General features: G+C 40.4%; 1 protein-coding gene across 1 annotated transcript in view; it reads right to left on the bottom strand.

Annotated features, from left to right (window-relative positions):
* Nucleotides 1-5,314: 5,314 nt before the first annotated feature.
* The window catches only part of ACTR3 (actin related protein 3), a 58,038-nt gene continuing 35,545 nt past the window's right edge, over nucleotides 5,315-27,807 (bottom strand). Inside the window, exons 3-12 of the mRNA XM_075001338.1 lie at nucleotides 24,544-24,668; nucleotides 23,996-24,106; nucleotides 21,402-21,497; nucleotides 20,005-20,112; nucleotides 15,611-15,754; nucleotides 14,203-14,376; nucleotides 12,861-12,953; nucleotides 11,954-12,079; nucleotides 8,498-8,581; nucleotides 5,315-6,993 (exon numbers count right to left, since the gene is read on the bottom strand). Of these exons, the coding sequence (XP_074857439.1) occupies nucleotides 6,898-6,993; nucleotides 8,498-8,581; nucleotides 11,954-12,079; nucleotides 12,861-12,953; nucleotides 14,203-14,376; nucleotides 15,611-15,754; nucleotides 20,005-20,112; nucleotides 21,402-21,497; nucleotides 23,996-24,106; nucleotides 24,544-24,668 (1,157 nt within the window). The 3' untranslated portion in view covers nucleotides 5,315-6,897. The remainder of the gene's footprint in view (nucleotides 6,994-8,497; nucleotides 8,582-11,953; nucleotides 12,080-12,860; nucleotides 12,954-14,202; nucleotides 14,377-15,610; nucleotides 15,755-20,004; nucleotides 20,113-21,401; nucleotides 21,498-23,995; nucleotides 24,107-24,543; nucleotides 24,669-27,807) is intronic.

The raw sequence follows: 27,807 nt of genomic DNA, 5'->3' as shown, positions 1-27,807 counted from the left end.
TAGTAAAATTACACATTTTAAATTACGTTTGACTGATGCATCAGAGCTGGCATTAGGGCTATTAGCAGTATAAGAATAAATCCTTATAAGCATTATTAGCAGTCTAAGAATCACTTGCAAGCGAATGTAAACCAATTTCTCTCTAATTTTAGAATGGGATTAAAATTTGTAAAAAATTGTTTGAAATTTGAACATTTAGTCTTTAAAAAGCAAAAATGTGTTCTTGCTTCCAAAGACCCACTCTGACCAATGTCCAAGATCTCACTACAGATTAAAGCTGTCTGCTGAAATCCTTTAAAGAACTCACTTCTAAGAAATAAGAATGAACACGAAAATAACTCATTTCTTTGCATTTTTCTCCAATACATTTTGCACACAATTAAATGTCAACAAGCAAATCCTCTCATTCCTTTTCCCAAAGAAATGCCATAAGTGAGTCTGTCCCACGAAATCTCATCACCAAATAAATCATTTTGTTAGTCTTTAAAGTGCTACATTTCGGCTTTGTTCTGATCAACTAACCAAGTGAAAGATTTATTATTTCTATTTTAAAATATCTAGCAGGCACTCTGATTACTAAGATTTTAGGACTAGGTTGTTTTCAGCTGTTTGTAGTTATGAGAAAATTGTACTTTATGAAAAATATGTGCAGGGAATGCTTTCTATGGTATGGGTAGGTAAGGTCCCAGCTCCTGCCAAGATCCCTAGATCTCAACTGGATGCTAACAGCTGCATAGCTGGAATCTGGCTGGCTAACTTTTGGGTTAATATTAATAAGCTAGGGATTAGATTTAAAAGAAAGCGTTTAGACTCTGTTGAACACTTCCAAGATGCTGCCTGCACTACGTTGCTTGTAATCGGTGCCTTTTTTTAAACAAAAAAAAGAAAAAAAAGGAGGAGCCAATATGGCTCCCCCGCCCCTCCCCCCCCCACATTCCCATGGCTGGGAGTGCCAGAGGATATGGTGGGGGTTCTATCTCCTAGCCCCTGCTGCTGTGTGGCAAGCAGGGGCTCAAGCTGTCACCCCATCAGCCTCCTGGCACCCATGCTGCTGTGGGGCCAGTAGGACTCCAGCTTCCAGTCCCACATTGCTGCAGGGCTGGAAGGAGTCAGGGGCTGCAGCAGCCCCATGACTAGGGCACTGACCCCTGCCAGCAGCCCCAGCTGCCAGAACCCTGGTGAGCAGGTGTCAGTAGTCAGAACTGGCACATACAGTCAGAAAAAAGCCCTGTTTGTAATATTAGTGTTCCATACCATAATATTGAGTGGTTGTATTTTGAGCCTGTGACACCTTACAAACCACCCTCGGACATTAAAGGAACATTAATTAACATGAAGAGCTGCACTTCTACAAAAAAAGTCAGAGCTGGACATGTGTTTGGAAAAACAGACCCAAGTACCTAAGGGGAGTGTCTGGGATTGCATGTTGAGACTGTAAAATTGCCTAAGGAGTTGGCACTTGGTGCAGTTGGTTGGTGAAATCTAAATTTAGAACTCACAGCCAGAGAGGGGAGCCTGGGAATGAATGGGATTGCTAAGCAACCTCTTAAGGACAGGAACAACTCGTGCCAATTTACTGAATTCTACAACTGTTGGACTGGTTTGGACAGGACACTCAATTCTGTGCACAGTGTACTTTTGCTTAGGGAGAGGCTTAAAAAAAGTTTAACTTGATGGCTCAGCAGCCACTATTACTGGATAATTGTCAGTGTTCAGGCTGCTCTATGCTCTCATTGAGCAACCATAGTCACAGAGCTCCTCCCACTAGAGTTGCTAATGCTAGATGATTTGGGGGAAAAAAAAAAAAAAAAAAGACAAGGCAGGAGTGTTTTTCAGTCCTCCCATGCACCTGAAAGCCTCCAACCTTCATAATATTTTTCCTGCCCAAAAAAAAGCTAGAATGAGAACTGGTTTCTTAATTTGCCTTACACCCAGGGATGCTATGGGCTACTTGACTTTTACAAAAGTGTCCTAAAATAACTGTAGACAGTTATAGCTGTAGTATACCTTTAATTTGACAATAAAAATGTAAGCCAGATATATAGAAACATTTAGCTGATGGGGAGAAATTGGTGTTAACAGTAGTATGGATTACATCTCACTAATTTAAAATGGTCACTGTCAGAGGTACAGCAATAACAAAATGTCCTCAAATAAATTTTTCTGTGGTCAAAGCAGGCTAAAAGTAATCTTCAGCAAAGCAGCCCTTGAAAAAGAGGCTGATGGTTCCTACCTCCTCAGAGGAGAGAAAAAAGGTAAGAAATATAGGACAGCAACAGATTTTTGTGCCTCAGCTTTTGCACTAAGGGATAACAAAATATTTTTCAAAATAATGCAATAATCTTTACTGAGGGGGTTAATAAAAAAGCATTGCCCATGAAATATGAGTTACTCCTTGGATTTCAGGAAGTGAAATCTGTTAGTGAAGCAGAACCTCACACTCTCAGATTGAAGTGTAGAGAAAATGTCAGACAGCTGTAGCACCATGTACAAGTGTAGAATTAAGTGGGTCTGGAGTCATTCCAGTTCATGACCAAATCCTAGCTCCAGAGATGTGTTGAAATATGGCTCAGGTGAATGACAAAGTGAGTAGTTATTTCCAGCTAGTGATATACCCTGTGTACACAAACATTACAAACTGGCAACATCTGTTCAAGCCTAGTTCAGAATTGGAACAGCACAGATGAAAAGCATTTTGATTGTCAGCAGAGTAAGGCAGTGAGCAAAACTTTTGTAGTGCCTTTCACCAACCCTATCCAGTTTCAGACAAAATCCTACATACTGGACATAAAGTGCAAATAGTAATATTGCACCTAAAAGTGATTAACTGTCAAACATTCTAGAAATTATGCATTACAGCTCATACTGTGTGCATTTAAAACATCGTTTAGAACACCCACTGACAAGAGAAGTGGTTTGAACTATGAGTAATTTGGCAAACAAGAACTGTCTGTGTCAAAAAAATTACCAACAAGTATTTATCTGAAATAATTTTTATAAACGTATTGCAATTATGGATAATTGTGCTGTGTTTGTGCTGAAAATTCATTTGCTTCTTTGACTTTTGGAATTTGCTTTTCAAACTGAGATGTTACACAGGAGGCATGCACCAACTGGCCTTTATATTGACTGCTGCAGTGTCAAACAAGTCTTCTCTTCAGTAAGAGAATTTCACTTTTTGACCTGAAGCTTATCAGGTGTGAACTTATGAAAATCTTTGGTTGCTTGAGCAATTATGTAGTCACATGAATATCCAAAATACAGAACATAAAGACAATCTACTTCCAATCCAGAGGACTGCCTGAACTGACCTTGCTATTAGAAGCACTAGCAGTCCCTGTGAGCCTATCAGCCAGGGCAGACTGCCCCTTTCCTGTGTGTAGGCTTCACCTTGCTCAGCTCCCTTCCTCCAGCTGAAGTATGTTCTGCAGGTACAACCAACTGACACTACCTACATATATACTCACTAGCCTCTCAATAGAATGGAGAGAGGGACATAACCCAACACACACCTGAAGGATTGGAGTACCACTCGACTCTCCTTTCTGCACTTGCATTCTTATCAGCTCCAGCTCTCTTCCTGTTATTCAAACACTCTTCTCCATCTCAGCAGGGAGAGGTGGGAGGCGGAACAGCAGGATGGACCACACTTGGGAGGGGAGAGCATATGCTAAGACCTGCTGGTGTAGAGGGCCCTCCTTCTGCCTGAGCCAGTTTCTTCGTTTCCCATTGGCCAGTCAGGGAGTGACTGAGATACACTTCTCCCCTTATCAATTTTAGGCCAAGAGACAAGGGGGGAGTAATCTTGTTGCTCCTCTGCCCACCCACTGGTGGGAATGCTGATCTGTGTCCAAGCTGCAGTGGGTCTGCTAAATCGCCGGTTTTGAGGATCAGAAAACAATTGTTCCCATTGGGCCATGACCAGATGCCAGGTTTTTGCTTTCCTGGTAGTACCATAGACGAGCAGCTCAGGTTGAAAGGAGTAAGAACAAAGTATTGCTGGGAGGAATAAAGGAGTTCAGACTGTTGCAATCTGGGGCTGGTATCCAACCTAGAAATAGGTTGAAAGGGTCAGCTGACATGAGACCTGAAATATGGCTGGAGAATAGTTTAACCATGAGGGGTCCCCATTGGCTCCCTCAGTCACGTGACTAAGGACACATGCAAGGGAACTCAGAATTGAACTGAGTCCTAGGGGCAAGGCTGAGGAGAATCAACGCCAAACTTGGTTATATGGTGGTGTGTGTGTTTTGCATTACATGTCCTAACCTAAAAGCAATTTTAGATTTCACACTCACTCCCTCTGCACTAATTTAGGTATTAGCCTGGAAGGTACTTGTTAATGAGCATATTAGAGCAATGGTGCCTGACTATTACATAGGAAGGCCACACAACCTTAAGAACAACCTTGTGTGGGCAGACTAAGTTTTATTACAATATGTAGAAAGGCACCTGTATTGATTTATATTTTACATTCAGTTGGTTTTGTATGTATTTAGATAGACAATATTGTACACAGGTTGTTTCTAGTTACCCTTGTGTGAATCAAGATTGTTCAGACACAACAAAACACTAATGAATCAGCCATTAGTTTGCACTGAAGCAGGCTGGGGGCCTTATGAAATGCTCTACTGGGCTACATATTGTAGGCAGGCCACAGGTTCAGCACCCCTGCATTACAATACTGGTTAGCCTCTTTTCTCAGCTGCAGGGGATTTCTGATATTTTTAATGCAGATGTGTTAAGTAACAAATATTAACTTAAGAATTAGTTCTTTATTTCCTGAAACCAAATCAGGCAGCATATCCATATGACTGGAGGAGTTTCACACTAAAGTATGGAAAAATCTATCATTCTTGTTTGCAAAATACAGTAAAATAAAGCCTCAAAAGCTGCAAGTGGAACTGAACTTCACTTTTCTGCCAGGCAACAGCATAACTGTAGCTGTAAATACAGCTTTGCCTTCAAGACTAGACTGAAGTGTGTGGTTTGCTCTTTCCCTGCTGCAGTACAGAATGGAGAATTCTAGAACATTTGACACTTCGAAGAGCTGTAGAACATTAACTTACAATACATAGGACATGTATAAACCATAATTTTATATACTGGCAAATAGAGAAGTTAAGTGACTTTCCCAAGGACAAACACTCTTAACAACTTGGAATAGAACTCAATTTTCTATACTGAAGTACTACATTTAGGCCTTAAGTCAACCTTAGAAACCAAGTGGAATGGTTTTGCCTTGACGTCATTAGCCTATGAACAAAGCATGTAGAAGCTATAGCAGGTGTCAGGAAAGAACTGGAATAGCAGTAGAGTTTATTTAAAAGATAAAGATAATTTTATAACACCACTGTTTAAAAGTTTCTTATTTTGCTTCAAGGTTGTGTTTATACTTAGCTGCTGCATGTGAAATGTCTTAGTAACAGTTGTAAAAATGACTTTCATATCTATCTCATTTTTCTGGAAAGAATGATCTCATCTGTCAGGCTGTCATCTCTTTCAAGAGACTGAAAGATATCACATATGAAAAGTTCATCTCTTTCCTCTACCTATTCTTTCACTTTAGTGAGAAAATAAATGAAGTGAAACATCTCCCTCTTGTGGTCTTCTGTGTAAACTGGCTTAACTAAGTTTGAGAGTCCAGAGAGAAGATCCTCCAGCTGGAAATTTTTTAGGAAGATTTCCCTATATTTTCTGTGTTAGAATATTAACAGAAGTTGCAGATCATCACATTAAATACACCCAACTTTTTCTAGAAACTATCAGAAAACTTGAACTTTATTTTTATAAACAGTCTACCATTGGAACATAAGCTCTGACAATTGAAAAAGGCAATGCTGTCAGCTGCATACAACCCCAGGAAATGAAATGCAGGGAGAGGAGGAAAGAGTTGCAGTGAGCATTCCAGAAATAAAACCAAATACTGAGATGTACAGACTGAGTGATTATAGATGAAGCCACGCATTTCAGTTCCAAAAATTTCACTTTGAGCAATGCATAGTTATCTCTGTCTTGCAAACCACCTACGATGTGTATAGACACTCTGCAGAGTTACTACACATTGCAATGAACAAAACCTCACACAAATATAAAAAGAAATGTTGTGCCTTTATTGGAATGGTGTTAGGCTTTAAATACACCACCTTTGATAACCGTATTTGTTTTATAATTAGAAATGACACTATGGGACTGCAATACTGATCCAACAGTCTTTTTACTTTTTTTTTTTTTAAAGCAAGAAACAGAATGAAAATGCACCAAGTAATCAGAAAGCACTAGCAGGTATTGGTTAACCCAAGCTTCTTCATTCCAAAAGCAGTTGCAAAATTGGAACTGAGAATTTAGACTGGTCATAATTTGCAATAACTAGAGTCACATGAGTAAACTTCATGTGCCCTTTATTTATTTCTTTTAATTTACCACCCAGTTGGTCACTGGTATTTTTGCCTCAAATATTAGTTTCTTGAATTGATTTTTCCCTCAAAGTATAAAAAAGTATGAAATATAAACAAGCTCTTGCATTGTACACATGTAAAGGTACAACTGAAGCATCAGAGAGCTGACTATCTACACACTGTCAAATTCCATCAAATTTTGAATAATTCATTAATATACAAAATATCAGGGCACAGAAAGAACTAAAACCCACATCTTCATTTTGTTACACACAGATTCAAATATTCAATCTAAAGAAAAACACCTTCAATTATTTTGGCTTTCCACTATATCCGCATATTGAGACACTTATTAAAATATTCCTGTTTAGTTGAGTTTGGTCTTGTTCTTATCATCAAGTCATGTTTGTTATTTCAATACCCGCCATCCATCCATCCAAGTGATCAGAAGGACTCTCCTTTCCCCAACTTCCCTAGCCCTGACCCTTTGAGGTCAGTTTTAAGACATGACTCCAAACACAGGGTTGTGACGACAGATGCTAGGTCCAATCTCTTCATAATCTTTTTTGGTGTGGCATACTTGGTAGAACTCAGGCTGGAAGAAAGGAAACAAAAAGTCAGGTGCTCTCTTTGTTTGTTGCATTCCAACTACATATAAATCTCAAAAATAATTGGGGAAACAAAGGCCTATTGAATTAGGAAATTCTGTACTTTGTTTTGAATTACTGCTCAACAAACCTATACAACAGACATAACATTTTACTATTAAGCTAAATACAGTATTCAACCTTAATACTTACTCAGAATAATGTAATACATTGCATAACGACACGTGGATGTCATTTGCTCCTTTAATTTTTTAAAACCCTAAACGCAAAGGGGTTTATATTTGCTTTTTAAGGGGTATTATTAATTCCCTGATTATATAAGGAGCTATGAATGTGCATCAAGGATAGAATAAGGCTGCTTCTACACATACCACCTAAGGAGGCAATTCAAAGCAGGCTAATGTGGGCACAGCCATTTGTGGTATGACCACGACAGTGTTGCAAGCTGCGACCTGCACGCACCCTGTGCGTAATCAAGGCTTCACTACCCAATCAGAATCCGGCATGCCAGCTGCACCGACAAACCCCCCCGAGGAGCAACAGGCTCAGCCATATATCAGGAACCAGGGCCAGCCAAGGGCTTAGTCACATACGTGGAAGCGAGACCACCGCCTCACCAAGCATTAAAAGCTCCTAAAAATGAAAAAAAAACCTCCTAACTTCTAAAAAGGACAAAAGGGCACAACACACTGACATTGGCCCAGGGGTTGTTTGTGTGTCCAAACCCCAATAAAAAGTTAACTCCCCCTCCCAAATCGGAGACGTGTGTACCATGACAAGCCTGTCGGTTGGCCCGAGCTACTTGTCCCTCCCACCAAAAATCCGGACCCTTTCGGCTAGATGTTGGTGTGGACTCTGCTCGCCATCTGCAGTTTGGTAACTGCCCCATAAGTACAGGCCTTCCCCTGTCCATCACCTGACATCGCGTTGGGGTAGACGGCTAGAGCATGCTAGGTATTTCCGCTCCCCCCATAACATCAATTAAGCCATTGTTAATAAAGCTTTTTTATGCTCACTGCTTTTCTCGTCTCCGTCCACCACTTGTCCAGCGAACCCCTTTTACTCCCGGGACAGCTAATGAGGTGCTAACGTGCATATTCAGCGCCTTATTAGCATAATAGCAGCCACATGAATTTCAAAGTGCAGACTTCAAATTGCAGATTGACAGTGTAGATGAGGGCAGCTTCAAATTAAGCACCCTACTTTGACATTCCCATACTCCACTCTAGTTCTGTGGTGGTAGCAGCAAGGGAATGTTGAAGTGGGGTGCTTATTTCGAAGCTGCCCCCATCTACACTATCAATCTGTAATTTGAAGTCTACAAATCAAAATTCGTGCGGCCGCCATTGTGCTAATCAGTGCCTGAATATGCATGCTAGTGCCTCATTAGCCTGCTTTGAATTGCCTCATTACCTCATGTGTAGAAGCAGCCTAACGTTCCCAAGTGTCCCTAGAATGATGGAACCATGTTAAATTTTACAGCCAACTTACTGTGGAAGCCAGCATTGATCCTCCAAACCAAACTGCGTATCTTTGCATATGATGTGTAATGACTTGTACATCAATAGGTTTGGGCTATAAAGAAAAACAAAATGAATACATTAATACTTGCTATTACTAGTAATGACACTTTTCTTTAAGTATCTAAATTTAGTGTTCATAATTAAGACATTTTTAAACATAGCAGGTTTATGAACTATAATATGTTTATGCAATTACCACACATGTACTATTCCCTCAAGTAAAAACTTTCAAAAGTTAATTTTTATATTTCATGTGGCTATTCCACCTACATACACCTAATGAAGGTGAGGAAAATCCTTGCTAAGAGCTGAGTCATCACCTACCACCAGATCATCTCCTTTTCTAAATTAGATCACCCAGAAAGAAGCATTTCCCTCTTTAGATTCAAACTAAACATACAAATTGTAACTCTATAATTTGGAGTGATCAGAAATGGATTTTTCCTCTATCTGGAGTATTGATGTCACATAAAATAGCGTGTATGATGTAATTTTATAATGATGGGTATTTTCGGGTGTGTTGTGCTGGATGACTGCGTGAATGAAGCTGATCAAAATTTAGTAAGGTTAGGTCTCCAGTAGCCACAGAAGATTGAACACTTGGGTTTGATCTTCTAGGGTGCCGCTTCACACATGCGCAAAATGGCACGTTCCAGGATCAATGTTGAAACCACAACTCCTTGTGAGCAACAAGGATTAAGGAATGTCAGCAGGAGGTGCGGTCCCATCAACACTTGCAGTGAAGACAGGGACCAACGTTGACAGCAGCAAAATCAACTTTAGGTATGCAACTGGCACACCAAAAATTGCATAGCAGCCATCAACATTCCTAGTAAGTCTAGACATAGCCTTAGTGTGATAACCTGAGGAAATAAGCTGTGTGTGTAATAGAAAGAGGGAGCGATTTACTGAAGGGAAAGGGGGTGCTGTGGTTCTGCGAGTGTTTCAAGCAATGTTACTGTTTGTAACTACTAAGAGTGTTATTTAAGGTGATGCAAGAAGGAACTCTGATTTGTTTTGATTTTCAAACATTCATTTACTGTTGGGGAGAATAAAAGGAACTAGGCAGGTGGTTTAGGATGGAGTCCAGTATCTTTGTGTTGAGACATTTGTGATTGAAAGGATACACTAGGTCTGGATATTAAAGCAACAGTGCCCTAGGGGGCAGCCCTTGCTATGTGGAGGCTTTGGCACAGGATGGGTGGTTCCTCCAGAGCTGATAGTGTATCAGAGTGAAGTATCTCTACAGTCATGTAGTAACTGCTTGAAATACTCCCAGAACCACAGCACTTCCCTACTTTCCCTTAAGTAAAAGGGAACAAAAACCAAAACCCCTCTCCCTCACACAGACAAACCTTATTTCATTTGATTACCATACTTGCTAACTTGCCTGTCTTTACAAAAAACTTCTCAGTCATAGTCCCATTTGAGTGGTTGTGTTGGTCCTCTGAGCCCAAACCGTGGTTGGTCCACAAAGGACAGGTGACCATGCCACCCGCTACAGGAACCCCTCTGGAATCTGATAATTTTCCATAGGGCTGAGGGACATCAAACAAAAGATTCACACCCTGGGAAAAAAAGTCTATTTAAGTAATGGGAAGCAATCAGCCTTTGACTTCAGTTGACTTTTGAAGCTGCCTACCATACCCTAAGAGGATACAAAAAGAATTTAGATGAAACTGTAGACCCAAGTCAAAGATAAATTCTAGTTTGAAGCTTTTACCATAAACAGCTGTTATTTCAGGTAAGAATTTGCATGCAACAAAATTCTTAGTGGATTAAAACTAGCTATGTGTTTTTGTTTATTTCAATTTAGTAACTTACATTGTCCTGGCCATTTTTACTTGCAATCACTTAAATCCTATTTTTTATACTTAATAAAAACTCTTTTGTTTATTAGTCAGGCCCGGTGTAAATAATAGTTACCTTGGGGGAGCAACCACTGTGGATCTCTCTCTTTCATTGAAAGGGGGCTAACCTTACGAGATTTCCCTGAGTAAAAACTTTTACACAGGATAAGATGTGCTTTTTTGGAGGGGCTGGGCCCATTGGGGGTTGATTTCCTGGACGCTGAGCCCTTACAGCTGAACCCACCCAGAACCGTACTGGTTCCATGTCTGCATTTCTCTGCAGGGGTGTTAACGTCAACTCTGTGCCTTGCCTGGGGAAGATCAGAGGAGGGAACTTCTTTGATTTCAACCAATTGCACTTATATCCTTTATGCCCTTTGCTACGTAGTTTACATCTCTGGCTCCCCAGAGGTATATGAAGATACTACATATGACAAGGATGCAGTGTCAAAGAGCAAGCAGATGGCTGATTCATGCAGTTCTGTCAGCAAGTTTTCGCAAAAACCCCATTAGGTTATTTTCAATCTCAGGAATGTGCATGTGTGTAATTCTGAAACAGGTCAGGAAGAAGAGCTCTGTGATAGTTCAAAAGCTTGTTTCCTACACTAAAAGAAGTTGGGCCAATAAAAAGATATACCGTCATATACATCCTTCTAATATCCTGTGCCTAACGCATCAACATTATTGAAAATATTATTAGAATATGTGAGAGGTACTTACTATTTGTAAGGACAACAATATAGCTAGGAGTACCCAAAGAAACACAAAATTTATCCAACAAATGTTGCATTGAATTTAGATTTAGAATCCAATTTAAAAAACTCTACAGATTTGAAAATTATTTTACTTCAAACTGTCCTGGATATTTTGTTGAGTGTTTTTAATTTTTGTTTATAAAAAGCAAGGTCAAAGTCAGTATCTCTTCAGCCTCACCCCATAACAGGAATAAGTCCTATCCCCTATGGGAGAGGGAGAACATGCCCACATTTCAGTTAAAAGCCTGCCACTGACCTATTCCAGATGACTCATGCTCTTGGGGCTCTGGATAAGCAGCTATTAATTGCACTGTACAACTTTAGGCTCAGGCTGGAGCCTGGGCTGTAAGATCCTGCAAAGTGGGAAAATCCCAGAGATTGGTCTGCAGCTCACAGCCTAACATGTACATTGCAATTAAACAGTCCCATCCCTTCCTTTCAAGCTTGAGCCCCAGGTGCCCAAGTCAGCTGGCACAGGCATCTAACTGCAGTGTAGACATATCCTGAGATTCCTCCAGCATGTGACTACTACAAGGGATAGGCAACACAGCTGTGAAGCAAGGGAAGCAGCACCATATCACTCTATAAACACTCCTATTCTCAGGAGTCCATTTTAGTACATTAATACTTGCTGAAATAATCTAGATCTTTAAATAAAGAATCAATTTTAGTTCAAAACAAAAACAGAAGAGTAATTGCAGGAATTTCCTGTTACTTACAACATGGAATTTGCCCTCACAAACAGAAAAAAAGCACACTAGAAGAGATAGAAATGTTTTAGTTACTGCTGTCTATCTAACGTTAATGAAAGAAACGAACCTTCAGTCTGCCACCACTCAGTTCCTCACTAAGTTTCAGCCGGGCATCAACAGTTCTTTTCAAATCTCGTTGTAAACGGCGACCAAAATCCCTAAACATGGTCGACCCTCCAGAAAGGACAATATTCTATAATGAACATGCATCAGAAATTGGTCATTAGGTAATTTTAAGAATATGAAATGTTTATTGACAGTCTTGGATGCAAAAATAAAGAGATTACTATAATGTTGATTGTTACAGTTATATTAAGGTTACTTCCTGTTTACAAGGGATTGATTTTCAAAAGCTGGATACTTAGCACTTCTGAATGTCAGCTCTCTTCAAGGTATCAATAAGGTGACCCAAAAATTACTAGTCGCTTCTAAAAGTTAGGTCTTTGGTAACTAGTCCACCCTGGACATGCATATTCCATTGGTCACCAATTTGCCAGGGAATTTTTTAATTACACAGAATGTTTTAAATTATTCAAATTTTAAAATGCTAGATGAAGTACTATACAAATTGGGCTGCTTCTCTGATGAAAGGTAAATTATTTTTAAAAAGTTTTTAATTCCGTTTGATCCCAGCCATGATTTCATTCCCTCATCTTTTATTTTCTTCCACTTTGCCCCTTTTCTCCTTCTCTAACAGTTTTATAGTCAGCCCTAAAACATTAAAATAGATTAAAGTGTTCAAACTGCAATTCTGGTTAAACTTAAACTATTAGTGAAAATCTCTTTCCTTTAATTGGCCTTCTGCACATTAGCCCAATGACAAGGCAGTTTGCTTTTAATCAAAAACTACCGACAAGTTTATAACTATATCAATATAAAAAAAGACATATATATAGAGAGAGAGAGAGAGTGTAAAAGACATGCATGTTTCCACCCAAACAAAACTATTTTAAAATAACTTCACTGTTACTGACCTTATACAGAGGACGTCTAACATCAATAGGACAATTCTGAATAACTTCATCTACTACTTCTGATATGGGCTGCGTGAAGTCCGGATTAGCAAACTAAAATCAAAGTCAAATTAGATATAAAAACCACCACCTATTCGGTAGCTAAACACCACAATTTTAATCCAATATACTTTACAAAAGTTGCAGTTTTAGCTCTAAGAACAAGAAGCCAAGTGCAATTTGAAATAGCAGTAATTTTATGACTTTTAGAAGCAAAACCATTCTTCTCAACCTACTAGGGATATGCAGGTACCCAAGGGAGTGCAGGAAAATGAGAGAAGAAAGAACTCGATTAAATTTAAGAGAAAAAAGCGGATTAGTAAGTAAGGAGCCAGAGTACTTGAGATCAAACATGACTAAAAATTAATCCCAAACTCGTTCTTAATTGAAAAAGCAGGGCTAATACATGCTGGAGTAACAAAGGGGCTGTTCTCAGGGTACATGTACCTAACACATGCACACGCACAAAAAGAGCATATTTACAAACGGAAAAAGGTCAAGTCAATTGTTGCACAGCTTATACCGCATGGAAGAGAGGAAGAAATAAAGAAAGCCATCTTATTGCATTATACTTATGCCCATTAACTAATATTGGAAATGAACATAAGGCATATTTATTTTAATGACCATTTAGTAATAAAAGGTTAGAAAGAAAGTGGTTTGTCTGTCTCTGTTTTTTGGCCATTTTTGTCAACTGTTCTCTAGTACTGCTTTTGTCAACTTTAACAATAATTTTTCAACAGTTCAAAGACTGCCCACACTTCTCAGATGCTCAGTACTGAAGCATATAGTTCAGCTCAGAATGAGGATGGGGCCTTAACACCAGAATAAAGGAAGCACAGACTGAGGAGAAAATGTCCTTACTCCTATCTGTTTTTTCTAAAATAACCTGAAAAACAGGGCTGGTGGCACAGAAGTGGAAGTGGGAAAGACAATTTTTAATGAAATGACAATTGGTACATTTAAAAGACTGGGCACAACCATGTACAATGGGTAAGAAAATTAAAGATAAATGCATAGCAGGAGAGGACCAACAACACTGTAGCAATCCAATGGTTTTGTACTGTGTTTGATTGCTCAAATAGCTTTATTTATTCACTGAAAAGGTTATCCAATACCAGGAAGTGAAACTCGCTCTCTTCTTACAAACAGAAATCATCTACTTTAAAATATAAGCTGAGGTAGGCATATTTTCAAATCTTTAAAATACATTTAAAATTAAAATTAGTACACAGATATATAAACAGTCACATAGCTTGAATTGAAAAAAAACTGAAGGCCATTATAATTCATATCAACTAACCTCAGGATGAAAGAAGATCTCCGGCCCCAAGAATCTCTCATAGCCAACATCAATGGTGAATTCTTTCTTTGAAATTGCATTGATTCCAGTATACTGTTTAATCCATTTTGTACCATCTGTGTCATACTTGTTAAATTCTTTTACTAAATCAGGACAGACATAACTAAAGCGCTCCTGAAAATTAAGTACAGAGATCTGAAGAAATCTTCCCCAACATAGTAGAAAGATGGTGTGTCTTACACCATTTGAACCCAACCAAATATGGCTCTTCAACAAAAACAGGAGGGATCAAGCTCTTGGGAAAAGTTTGAAGCTAGCAGATAGCTACATATTAGAGTATGAAACTAACCATAAAAAGGTCACTATGCACAAATTAGACACAGTAGTCCCCCGAGTTACATGAGGGTTGCGCTCCTGCACACCCTCACATAACTCAAATTATGTGCAAGTTGAGGGGGAACCATGAACCGGGCAGCAACCTAGCTCCTGGCTCCCCTGTTCTTGCGGGAGCCAGGAAACTGACCAGCACGCCACTCTTGGAGCCACACTCGGGGAACACACTGTGGCTATCTGTCCCCTGGCTTTCTGCAGCTGGGGGAACCAGGGGCTGGAGTGGGAAGCTGGTGAAGCATCTGTGCTCCCCAGCCCCCAGGCACCCCACAATTATAACTTATGCTTAACTCGCGTTAACACATGTAAACCACAAGTTGAAATCATACACAGCAAGGGTTTACTGTACTATAATGCTACAAACCACTTCTGTGCACCACTGGGAGCAAGCAGCATGCTTTGAGTGGCTAAGTTGATCTTGATTCCATTTTTCCTCTAAAATTCTATGGCAATGAAAAATAAATACTAAGTGTATAAAGTAATAGATTAACATCCTTCAGTGGATCAGTTGTAATAGCTTTCTACTGCAGGAGAGAGAGGAAAAAAACACAGCAACCTAGGCAGAAGAAATCATAACATAAGAATATTCATAATGGTGTAGTATCCTGTCTTTTGATAGTGGCCAATGTCAGATGCTTCAGAGAGGAATTAGTGAGTGATCACTTCCATTCATCCAGGGCCACCAGGGCATGGGGTTGCATCCCTGATTGTCCTGGATAACTGCCATTATCCTGCATTAACTTAAATATATATATATTTTTAACTCATTTACAGTGTTTGGTCTTCACATCCCCTAGCAGAGCTTCCAGTTAAGTATTACAAAAGTCATGAGTTGGGGGAAAAATGGCTCTGTACAAACACTGATATATTAACATTAGATTTTAGTATTAAATATTAATATGTATATTCTTGTTTAAAAAAGGAGCACTACTAAGAGTCAGGCCATACGAATATGATTTTTAAAGCAAATGTGCACAGTGGTACAACCACCTTTTCGTTTTACAGCTTTTCATTTTACCTTCACGGCTTTAGCTGTTTCCAAGGATTGCTCTGGAGGAATTCCTACTTCTCGCTCTCTCAGCAGTTGCTGAATGAAGTATGTTATATCTCGTCCCGCAATTGGAATATGTTTGATACAGCTGCCAATCACATAGCCTTCAGCCTGGAAAGAACAATAATTTGGAGAAGGAGAAGAGTGCCTTCCATCAACTTCAGAACAAAGTTATTTATTGAAACATCAAGTCTTAGATTCTGAAAACACACATACATATGCTTACCGGATTGGGTCCTTCGCTACCATAATTCAGATTTATCAGCATTACACAATCCCTTTCATAATCGTCATAGAGCCCTGATGTCATTTCAGTTATTCATAGCTTTTTAATTTCCATTTCTGAGTCACTGCATTTGGTTACCATTCTTACAGGAAACAAAACCATACAGGTCCCACCCATTCTGTCAGAACACTTCAAGTAACAATAGTCACCACTTCGTGTTCTCCATGGCTGTGTCGAGACTAGCCCCAAACTTTGAAGGGGGCATGGTGTCAGGAGATTATTCATGAAGTGTTGCAGTGCATATGCTGCACTTCATTAGGCTAAATCTCCGCCGCGGCAGCTTCGAAGTGCCAGCTTGCATGTAGCCAGGGGTACTTCAAAGTGTCTGTGCTCCATCAAAGTCCCTTTACTCCTCAAAATTTTTGAAGTTCGGGGCTAGTCTAGACACAGCCCATTTGCTTCTTAAATCAGATGGAGTGAATGCTACTAAGTGACAGGAGGCATTCTCACACCCATTACTGTTCAATAGCACTCAAGATAGTTGTAGGCTCTTCAATAGTAAGAGTTTACAGTCTACACAGGCAAAAGAGAGACAAAAGTTTGGAAGGTAGGGAGAAAATGTAGATCCAGCAACATAATAAAAATAGCATTCAGCAGGTCACATCGATCCATCAATTTCCATTCTACCTGCCCTATTCCCACTTTTGGCAGGAAAAGAAAAAGCTGCATGTGTTTTAACAGATTAGATTCTTCAGCCTTTAAAAAGGAAGATCCAATCAGAAGCAGGACAGGAGAAGTAATTCTTCTGCTCTGCTCTGAGCTGATTAGGCCTCAATTGGAGTATTGTGACCAGTTTTGGGCACCACGTTTCAAGAAAGATGTGGAAAAACTGGAGAAGGTCCAGAGAATATGAGCATTGAGGGAAGACTGAAAGACTTGGGCTTGTTTAGTTTAGAAAAGAGAAAACTGAGAAGTACCTAAAAGAGGGCTCCACGGAGGAAGGAGAAAAATTGAGGATTGGACAAGGAGCAAAAGGGCTTAAACTGCAGCAAGAGAAGTTTTGGTTGGACATTAAGAAAAACTTCCTAAATGTCAGGGTAGTTAAACATTGGAATGAATTGCCTAGGGAGGCTGTGGAATCTCCATCACTGGAGATATTTAAGATCAGGTCACAAAGACATCTATCCAGGATGGCCTGAATGGTACTTGGTCCTGCTGTGAGGTCAAGGGATTGGTTAATTAATATGGAGATTCACATTTCACAGAACTGGAAGGGACCTTGGGAGGTCACTGAGTCCAGTCCCTGGCCCTCACGGCAGGGCCAACCATCTTTTTTTATTTTATTTTTTAAATCTATTTGTCCCAGATCCTGAAATGGCCCTTTCAAGGACTGAACTCACAACCCTAGGGTCAGCAGGCTAATGTTCAAACCACTGAGCTATCCCTCCCCCCCATGACTTCTCCAAGTCCCTTCCAGTTATAGTCTTCTATGATTCTACAATTCCATAAAGACAATTATTCTACTGTTAGAAGATTCATCTGGCCTTGCATGGGTCCTTAAATCAATGATATTGTTCTAGTTTGTGTAAATCATTGCTTAGGTGTGGGGCTGGGGATGAGGGCTGCTCCAGTAAGGCCTTTCTTGCCACAAGAGCTTCGGACCATGTGAGTAGCACCTTTCCATGGCTGCTGCAACTCTAGCAGGAACAGCTGGGGTAGGGATGCATGTCCCCTGGCTTGGGCAGCACCATGTTTGTCTGCTTCCTGCATTCTGCAGCCAGTGCTGGCACCATCCAGCTTCTTTCACCTGTGATTGTTTCTCATAAAACCATACAGGGAAGAAACAATCCCAATTCCAAGCGCATCCCATTTTCTTGGCAAAAACCAAACCCGTACCTTGCTTTAAGTGATTATAAGAGGAAGCTGTAAGCCAAAATTTGTGGTCCTAGCTCTTACTGTTTAGGAGTCCTTGAACAGACAAGACAATCTCTCTCAAATATACAGTAGATTACCTGATATACTGGTTGCAAAGCACATGCAGTACTCTTTACAAGATTTAGAAGATTATTTGAAATGTCAGTTATTCCAATCAAGATGCTCAGCTTGCAATTAGTTCACTTTTCCCCCTAACAGACAGCATTGGGCTGTTGTAAGACACTTAAGTAAGTTAACAGATTGCAATAGGATCAATGGAAAAGCTAGGCTGCTGGCTACATCAGGGCAGTGGGAGGAGACAGGAAAAGGAGTACCAGGCATTACACAGGTTAAAGAAAGTCTCTAGGATCAAATAGCCCCACCCCACTTCACCTTAACAATGGGGGGAAAAAAGGAAGGAGGCTGGCTCAGTTTGAGGATAACCGGCAAAGATCTTGGTTCACCAGTCTGACGGCACAAACCCAGCAGCCTTGGGAGTAAGTAAGCCCCTACCCCACTCCTCTGGAGCAAAAAAAAAGTGGGGGGGGGCGTGGAGGGGGACTACTGAGAAACTCCATCTAAGGGGAACCGTGGACTCTTGAGGCCATGCCCCAAAAACTAAGGGCTGAAACGGGGTGGTTTGGGCATTCCTGAGCCAAGAACACAGGGGGATAAGGGGTCTGTCTTCCCCTTCCTTAAGCAGCAATGTAGCCACTAGGCTACTCAGCCTCTAAGGATGTGGCCACAGGAACACTTGGCAATATATGGTCAGCTAACCAGTCTATTGGCTGGCTGCCCAAGCCTCATCATGGGTTTGCGTTAGTTGATTTATGTTGAAAAATACTGGAAGATATATTTAAAAAGGAATGAGCTGCCCAAATGACATAAAAAATGTACAACCTGTTCATCTACTTCAGTTAATTACGAGAAATTTCTGCTGACATATAATTACAATATATGTTAAGCATAATAAAAACAACCTAATTTCCCATTACATGAGTTGAAATCTCAGTGATTTACTATGCCTTAGCAGAAAAAAACCCTTCTCTAATGAACAGTCCAATCTGAAATTTTTACAAAGTATTATTTTCCACTAAGCTGAGGGGGGGGGAAAAAGCTATAAAACACAAGTTTAGATCATGACCAAAGTAACTTTACAATATACTCAATCATCAAGCAAATGAGTAGCTCATTTATGTAGTTCTTCATTTGGTAAGACTGTGGAACAAAAGGGCTTTTAAATATTTCTAACAGGAGATACCCAGTTTCTCCTCAACTACGCAAACAGATGTATTTCCATTCATCCAAAGAAACCATTATATACCTCACTTAGAAAACTAAGTGTGCAGCTCTGTAAGTTGCATTGTTCGCCTGCAGAAAAACATACTAACATTTACTAAAACAGTAAATAGCATATGCTAATTATCTATAAAACAAATAATCATATATTCTAAGATCTTACATACAGTCAACTTGGTTAAACCTTCTTCATTATTAGACTCATAGGAATTTTGCTTCCTGCATTATCTTTGCTGTGTGACTAGAATTGTACTGGATCTCATTAAGCTATTAGGGTCACTAAAAAACTATGACCTTAATATGAAACATTTGATGTTTATGAACATGAGTCAGGGCTTTTTTTGTGCCATTGTGGGACGTTACACTGTACCGGCACCTCAGCATCCCCCACCTTGGGGACCCCACCAATCCTGCAGCTGGGAGCCAGCTGGGGAGCAGAGCCCTGCCAGCAGCTCCAGCCCTCAGGACCCAGCCACAGGTCAGGGAGAGGGGGCAGGGTTCCCAGCAGCCCTGTGAGGGGAATGGCTGGGTCACAGAGCCTGGCCAGCAGCAGGAACCCAGGGGATGTGGAGGTTTGGGGGAAGAGAGACAGCTGCGTACACAAGAAAAGCACTGGTTTTATTAGTTTTATTTTAAAGATGACAAATTTAATTCAGACTAAAGGTCAGGTTCTGAGCTTCTGAAGACATTGACTTGTAATAAGGAAACAAGAGTGCTCAGCAGGTCTCTGCACCTTAGCAGACTAGACAGAACAGGGCTGTAGTGAGTTGTCGGAGGTTATTCAACGATTCCTGAAAACTCCTAGTCATGATTTAACTACAACAAAAGCTACCTCCAATATCAATGTTCACTTCAGCAAGTTTACAACGTGCAATGACACAACATTACATTATGAGGCTTTGATATTTTCAAGTATACTTACCACAGGAATGACATGAGTAACACCATCTCCACTGTCTATAACTGTGCCAGTCAATGTTCGTTCGCCTACCTGTCTTGATGTCCAAGATGCAGCTAAGGCAAGGACAGCCTTGTAAAAAAAAGAAACCAGAATCTGAACCTTTAGTTCTACATTGATGCATAAACCCTACATGGATGTTCCTCTACAGCTGATGCTCTATACTCTTCATTCAAAGATACAAAATGCCAAAGTGAACAAAGTCTATTTAAACACAACTGAATCAAAATACCCAAAGCTGTCAACCACCAAATACTTTTTATTTTTCATAATATAAACTATCATGCTCCTAGAACAAAAATTCCTGAGGAAACAAATGCATCTTATCTAAAAATAAAATTGTTTATTACAGCTGAAATTATACTGAAAGTTATTCAGAGAGGCCATGTCTACACTAGCAAGTTCTTTTGGAAAAACCAGGCTCTTTTTCAAAAGAACAAGCTGAGCATCCACACACAAAATGCTCTTTTGATCCAAAATAAAAAAAAAGCAGCTCTTCTTCTGGAAGCCCTCTTCTGCTCCCATACCAGGAAGAGCACCTCCTTTCAAAAAAGACGCATGTGTACACATTTCACAGGACCTTTTTCCCCAAAAGAGCAGTCCTCATGGTGCTGGCTTTTTCACTCCCTGCCCCATTCTTTCAAAAGAGCAGATGCTGTGTCGACACTCTCTATTGAAAGAGTGGATTGATCTTTCAATCCACATTTGCGTGCGTGCTCTTTAGAAAGAAGATCTTCCGGAAGAGATCTTCTGGGAGATCAGCTTTCAAAAGATTGCTATAATGTAGCCAGAGAAATTTGTAATTGACTGATGTACTTGATATCAATTTATGGGTAGGAAAGTAACAATGGAGTTGTGGAATATCTATATAAAACAGCATTTGGGGGGGGGGGGGGGGGAAGACCACATTCTTCATTCCTGTTCCTTATAATCGCTTCTAGCCACAGAAGAGGCACAGCACAGAAATGCAGCAGTGCAAGTTCTGGAAAACAGATGTTCTCCATCCAAAGGACTAACTCTAGATGTGAAAAACAGGTTCCTGTTAATGGGTCATTCTGTTCTTGGCTTACTGCCACAGACTACCATGTGTTTTGCTATGCGACAGCTGTCTTTCACAAACACAGTCAAAATCACCAGTTAATTTTACATATTCTAGCTAGCAGACAAATGGCGTTAAGCGACCACGAGACTGAATTTCAACCAGTGAACCCATGAAAACCTCTAACCCAATACCCATTTCCAAAACATCTTCAAAACTTTAGAATTACAAAAAGCTTTCTCATTGCATTTGAAAGATTTATTTTTGAACCTGAAATAATCTTTCTTGCCTGTCCCACTCAACTAGACAGCTGCATTCTCACCTGAACAGCAATGTACAGCCCTGGAACATTGAAGGACTCAAACATTATCTCAGCAGTATATTCCCTATTTTCCGGAGTATTTAGCGGAGGTTCAGTCTGTATGACAGAAATGTTTAAAAATAAATTAAAATCGAATACTTCTATTAATTCAGACTTAAAAAAAAGAAACACACACCAAAAAAGGTTCCTGGTTGGGAGCTTAATCATTTTTCCAAAGTATACAATAGCAGGAATTCACACTGTGCTTTAAAAAGCAATCAGCATACTGTTTAATTTAGTAAAAACTCTCAGATCAAACGAAGGCTAGAAAACTATGCAAACTGCACCATCGGATAACACACTGTGTGAAAATGCAGGAACACAAAGTAATGTTAAACTTAATTCTAGCTTCAATCTACCAACATATACTGGTGTCCTTTTATCCTGAGCTGTTATTTCATGGTAACCTTTTATCCACTATCATCCAAAAAAAAAAAAAAAAGATTGTTGTATATTCAAGGTATTTTCACATCCCCAATCAACCATTCATCATCCAACTGAACATAAATGTTATGTTTTATATTCTTCTCAAAGGCAATATCAGAAAAAGTCTGTTACCAGCTGAATTAATTCTGAAGAGCAGAACAGAATACACTTGAGCTGTGTCTACACGTGCACGCTACTTCGAAGTAGCGGCACTAACTTCGAAATAGTGCCCGTCGCGGCTACACGCGTCGGGCGCTATTTCGAAGTTAACTTCGACGTTAGGCGGCGAGACGTCGAAGTTGCTAACCTCATGAGGGGATCGGAATAGCGCCCTACTTCGACGTTCAACGTCGAAGTAGGGACCGTGTAGACGATCCGCGTCCCGCAACGTCGAAATTGTGGGGTCCTCCATGGCAGCCATCAGCTGGGGGGTTGAGAGACGCTGTCTCTCCAGCCCGTGCGGGGCTCTATGGTCACCGTGTGCAGCAGCCCTTAGCCCAGGGCTTCTGGCTGCTGCTGCTGCAGCGGGGGATTCATGCTGCATGCACAGGGTCTGCAACTCGTTGTCGGCTCTGTGTATCTTGTGCTGTTTAGTGCAAGTGTGTCTGGGAGGGGCCCTTTAAGGGAGCGGCTGGCTGTTGAATCCGCCCTGTGACCCTGTCTACAGCTGTGCCTGGCACCCTTATTTCGATGTGTGCTACTGTGGCATGTAGACGTTCCCTTGCTGCGCCTATTTCGATGTGGTGCTGCGCAACGTCGATGTTGAACATCGACGTTGCCAGCCCTGGAGGACGTGTAGACGTTATTCATCGAAATAGCCTATTTCGATGTCGCCACATCGAAATAGGCTACTTCGATGTAGGCTTCACGTGTAGACGTAGCCTTGATGTGCTACCACGGGATACTTTGACTTAACAAATCATAGTTCTGCTTGTTTTTTGAAAGTATGCATTCTGAATGTTGAAATAGTGAACTATATTTGAACATACATATAATATTTGTTGCTAGCAGCTGTTTTCATATAGGGACTGTGCTACAGTTCAAAGAGGATGACGACCATGGTCCTCCATCCCGCAACACTCATTTCACTGATTCCAGTGAGATTCAACTCTATATCCATGGAACAAACTATGGTTATATCATCAGTCATTTTCTGTCTTTACCTTTCTTATATATATATAAGTAGGGAAGATTTTGAGAAGTTATATATTGATCATGAATAAATTGAGGCTGAGAATTAGAAGACAATTTCTAACCATCACAGGAACGAGATTCTGGAATTTTTCCCCAACTGGAGTAGTGGAGATAATGGCTTGGCTAGGTTTAAGACGGAACTTAACTTCATGAAAGGGATCATATAACAGGGTGGACAGTGACATCAGGGGACTGACTAATGTTCTAGAATGTTCTTTCCAGCCCTAAGTTTCTAACCTCTATATGTGCATATTAAAAAAAACACAACAACAAAGACAAGTTGGGGACAACTGGACAGCTTAATATCTAAATTAAGTACTGAATTTGATACCCAAACTCCAAGATCAAAGCTTTGAACAAGTGTTTTTGAATGCTCAGACCTTGCCCCAAATCCAAGCAATAAAAGTCAAACTACGCAGGGCTACAAAGCAAATCCCACTGAACAGATTCACACTCCATATTGCCTCAAGCTCAGTAAAAACTGTGGCAAATTGAATGGCACTTTCTGAGAAATGCATCCAAATAAAATAATTGTTCTGTTTTAATACAACCGCTATTAAACACACAGTGCACAGACTGCTACTCCATCACTGGAGATACTCTTACCTAAAAATGTAGTTTCCATGACATCACTATTCACTTCAATGGAGAGCTGTTGCAACAGAGAAAGTTTGGGGCAATAGAAATAAAAGGAAGAACAGGAGTTTGTAGATCAGATACTCCTTTGCTTTTTTAAAACTCTTATAAAAATAAAGAAGCAACTTATACAGAAGCAGCCAGACCAGCCTGGCTTTAGTCAATGCACGTGACCTTTAACTTCCAACATATGTGACAGGACCTAAGGGTTTATTTACATACAGGTTCTTTGTATAATAAATACAGAATTCTTACAAATCTCTCTGTCCTTTCATAAAGAGGAGGTAATTTGTACTCACCAAAAGAAAGTAATGATCTTCTGGTTCTGCTCTTAGATATTTAAAGATAACTTGCTCCATAAATCTCTCCATCAAGTCCCAGTCTTCAACTATACCATGGCGAATAGGCCACTGTTAAAAAAGAAGCATCAGTATATATTTGGAAAGCAAAATAAAAAGTCTGACTGTAACTGAAAGGAAAGTGTCACCAACAATGGAGACAAACCATGCAGTAAGAACAGTATGCTATAAGTTCTTCTTACTTCAGTAGGGTTAAAAAATTTCAAATTATGAAGTCTTTATAAAATCTCATCTGTGTTGGAAAACAGTTAGCTTTGCCATTATTCTGTATTAATTCAAAAAGAATATAAATTAGTGTATTCATCTCCAAATGAAGTTACAACTCACTGAACATTAAATCACATTTGAACATCATTTTCTTTCTGAAGAACATGTTAAAATTGGAAAAAATAAAGAGTTCCCTACAGTTAAAAGTCAATCAGAAACTTTACTGTACAGTGAACTTTTTAGAAATAGTAAATTTACAGGAAAGATTTATCCTTTAATACCTTTGTTGCATATGTTGGTTTTTCTATTGCTTCATCCCCAATAAAGAAGTCTAAATCATCTACACCTTTCATAACTCTCCTTTGGGCTTGGTCAACCACTTTTGCAGACTCCTTGATTGCAATACCTTTAATAAGCAACAGATAAATAAATTACATTGTAGGTTATGCATCCTAAAACTTGTGATATTTCAGGGTTTTAACATTCTGTAGTAAAAGATTAAAACTTTGCCATTCTATGAGATCATGAAATTACTGAAAAGATCATTGGTCCTGGATAGTCTCAGAACCATATCTGCGTCATCCAGAGATGAGGATAAAAGTAGGAATTTGAGAAGCGGTCTCCCTATTTGCCCTAGCGCCTCAAGCATTTTCTCATCTCAGAGGACTGGTTTGGGAGAAGAGGGCAGGTACAACTCTTTCCTCCCTATAAGACAGTACTGTTGGTCAGGTAAATCGCTGTCTGTAGTCAGCCAGGGGTGGCAAGGGACATCAAAGTAGTAGAGGTGGCAGCCAAGGTTGATTCAATCACCATGGATAGTAAGTACAATTCTCCCTATGAGTTTCAGAGAATGGATTCCTTAATGGATATATTGGAAAAGCTTGGACAGAAATTAAGGAGACTGATTGAAGCTGCCTTTATCCTTCCTCCATCTCATCCAAACAAGAAGCACCTTCAGTAGAAGGTCCTGTGGCACTGGAAGAAGGCAGTCTAAAGATGAGAGTCTTGGTACCAAGAGATGCTCATTTCCCACGAGGAGCAGAGACTCTGGTTCATCTGTAATCCAGAGCTCCTTACTATAGCTGAACTACCATGACACCAAACAGTGGGTCAGTATTGAACTAGTAGTTGAGGCCATGGTTGCTGAGGGTACTGCTGAGAGTGGGCTCCTAATAATATGAAAATATTAGAAATACAGAAAGCCTAGGCACGCTCACAGTGGTCATACTAGGGCTCAGTCTCAGGCTGAGACAGTCAATAAGGAAATGAAGGCGGTTCACCTCACACACACTATATAACCTCAGTATTTGAAAGAGACAGCATATGGTTCATGCACAGGTCAGACTGACATCACTAACTGATAATCTCTCATCGAGACCTCAAGGGGCACGTGAGCATCTGAAGTGGAGCACGGACGGGAACACAACTCAAAGAAGTTAATATTTTAGCAGAGTCAATAAACTGGCTGTTCATTCCACTTGTCAAAGACTTGCCTCAACTAGTCTACGTCCACATACAGCTAACAGCCGGTCAGTAGCAAGAAAGGCAGGAGAAAAAGAGGTATCACTCAATCTCAATACACGTCCACATTCGAAAAAGACTGCATAAAGACTGGAATAAAGATACTGAAAATTTGCTATTATATAAATGGATTTTTCAGTTTGAACTCTGAATTTAGTTCTAGAGCAAGGATGATGAACTTTTTTGGGGTCTGAATCCACTGAGCTAAGAAAAAAAATCAGTTGGGGTTGGGGGAGCATATAAAAGAAGGAAGAAGAAACCCCACCCCAAAACCATAAACAAAGCCTCTTCTTCACTGATGTGGCCCCTGACTGAGACACCTCACTCCCCTCACACTCCAGCCCCATGGGCAGGGAAGTGGAAAAAAGGGGAACTGAGGTTCAGTGCTTCCCCACAGGCCATATTAACTCTTCTGGGGGCCTAGGGTGAGACCAAAAATGGGGGATTTGGTGTGCAGAAGGAGATGCCCAGGAGCAGGTGTGGAGTCTGGGTGGAAGGGAGGGTGCCAAAACATGTTGAGTGTTGGAAGTCTGCATGGGAGGAAGGGTGCGAGAACTGGAAGAGTGGAGGGTCCGGGCAGGAACGTACAGAAGCAAGGTGCAGGATCTGGGCAATGGGGTAGCGCTTACCTTGCACAGTTCCCCTGATGCACTGCCACCCCTCCCTGCTGCTAGAACGGCAGAGGAAAGCCGCCAGGCAGCACTGTGTTGCTGTTCCCCCAGCAAGGGAGGGGAGAAGAAGTGGTAGCATGTGAAGCTGCTTCCCTGCCCCATCCTACCCAAGCCAAAGTCTGTGGGTCAGATCTGGCTCCAGCTTGCCTGATTCTGCCCCCGCACCCCAAACCTGCTGGGGGCTGGGGAAAGGAGAAGTGTTCCCTCTACTATTCCCATCTATTAGCAGAATAAATTTTACAATGTGCACCAAGGCATGTGCAGATGTATACCAACAGAAACACATGCTGCCCACTGTGGGCTCTCTGTTCATCTGACAGGCAGCAACTGAATCTCTCCTGGGAGACAGCCCAAGAGCTCAGCTTACAGGGAACACTGATGGGGAGCCATGAGGCTCAGGGACCACATCCAGGCCAGACACTGGCTGGATCTGAACGATGGGTTCCCCACCTGTGTTCTGAAACTTTATCCTAAGGAGATTAAACATATTTAAAACATATAAAACAATATTTAAAAGCAATTAAAGTTGCGGGCGTAGGGGGAATGATTTCTAAGACTAGACAAAACCTTAATATAGTCCTATCTTTGCCTTTTGGAGAGATGAGTAAGAGGGGAGATGAGAGAGCTATGCAAAAGGAATACCACTGAAAAGAGAAGTCACGTGCTCTTATTTACCCTCTATCATGACACAAGAATAAAAGTTGGGAAGATACTTTTCCTTCTAGGCACCCTCTTCATCTATCATGAGATTCTTTGCACTCTGAAGCTTGAGGTAACGGCCAGTACAGAATCTTGAGATACAGGTTAGACCTCTATGGTCCACCACCCTCAGAACCTAAGCATTCCCAAACCAGGGAGCATGCCAGCCCCTGCAACATCAATTTTAGCCTCTTTGACATCAGCAGTAACTTGCATCTGGAGGCTAACATGTACAGGAAAAAAGAACAAGACCAGAACTAAGAAAAAAAAATGTATTTTTCTGTTCAGTGACTGAACCAAAAAAAAAAAAAAAAAAAAAAAAATTAAATATTCAGTATCAAACCCAAAATGGGTTTTTTGTTTTTCACATAAGATCAAAAACAATTTTTTTTCAGGTTGAATAAAGGTCTTTGAATGATGTTTTGAGACCAAACGTTTTATTTAAAAAGCATTACTTTAAAAAAAATCCATGTGTTTTTTCTTTTCCCTGGTCCAAACTATAAAGCTTCAGTTCCCTAAAAAATGCATCTTTTTTTCTTTGGAAGATTTACTCTGAAAAAAATTTTGTCCGTCTCTAATTTGAGGATACAACACTATCTTGTGCTACGCATAAAAGGAGGAGTTGTGCTAAGTATTTTTAGAAGTATTATCATA

The sequence above is a fragment of the Carettochelys insculpta genome, chromosome 8 (assembly GCF_033958435.1).
Source record: "Carettochelys insculpta isolate YL-2023 chromosome 8, ASM3395843v1, whole genome shotgun sequence".
NCBI lineage: Eukaryota > Metazoa > Chordata > Testudines > Carettochelyidae > Carettochelys > Carettochelys insculpta.
The sequence above is the reverse complement of the archived record's forward strand: the minus strand, read 5'-3'. Positions and strand labels throughout refer to the sequence as shown.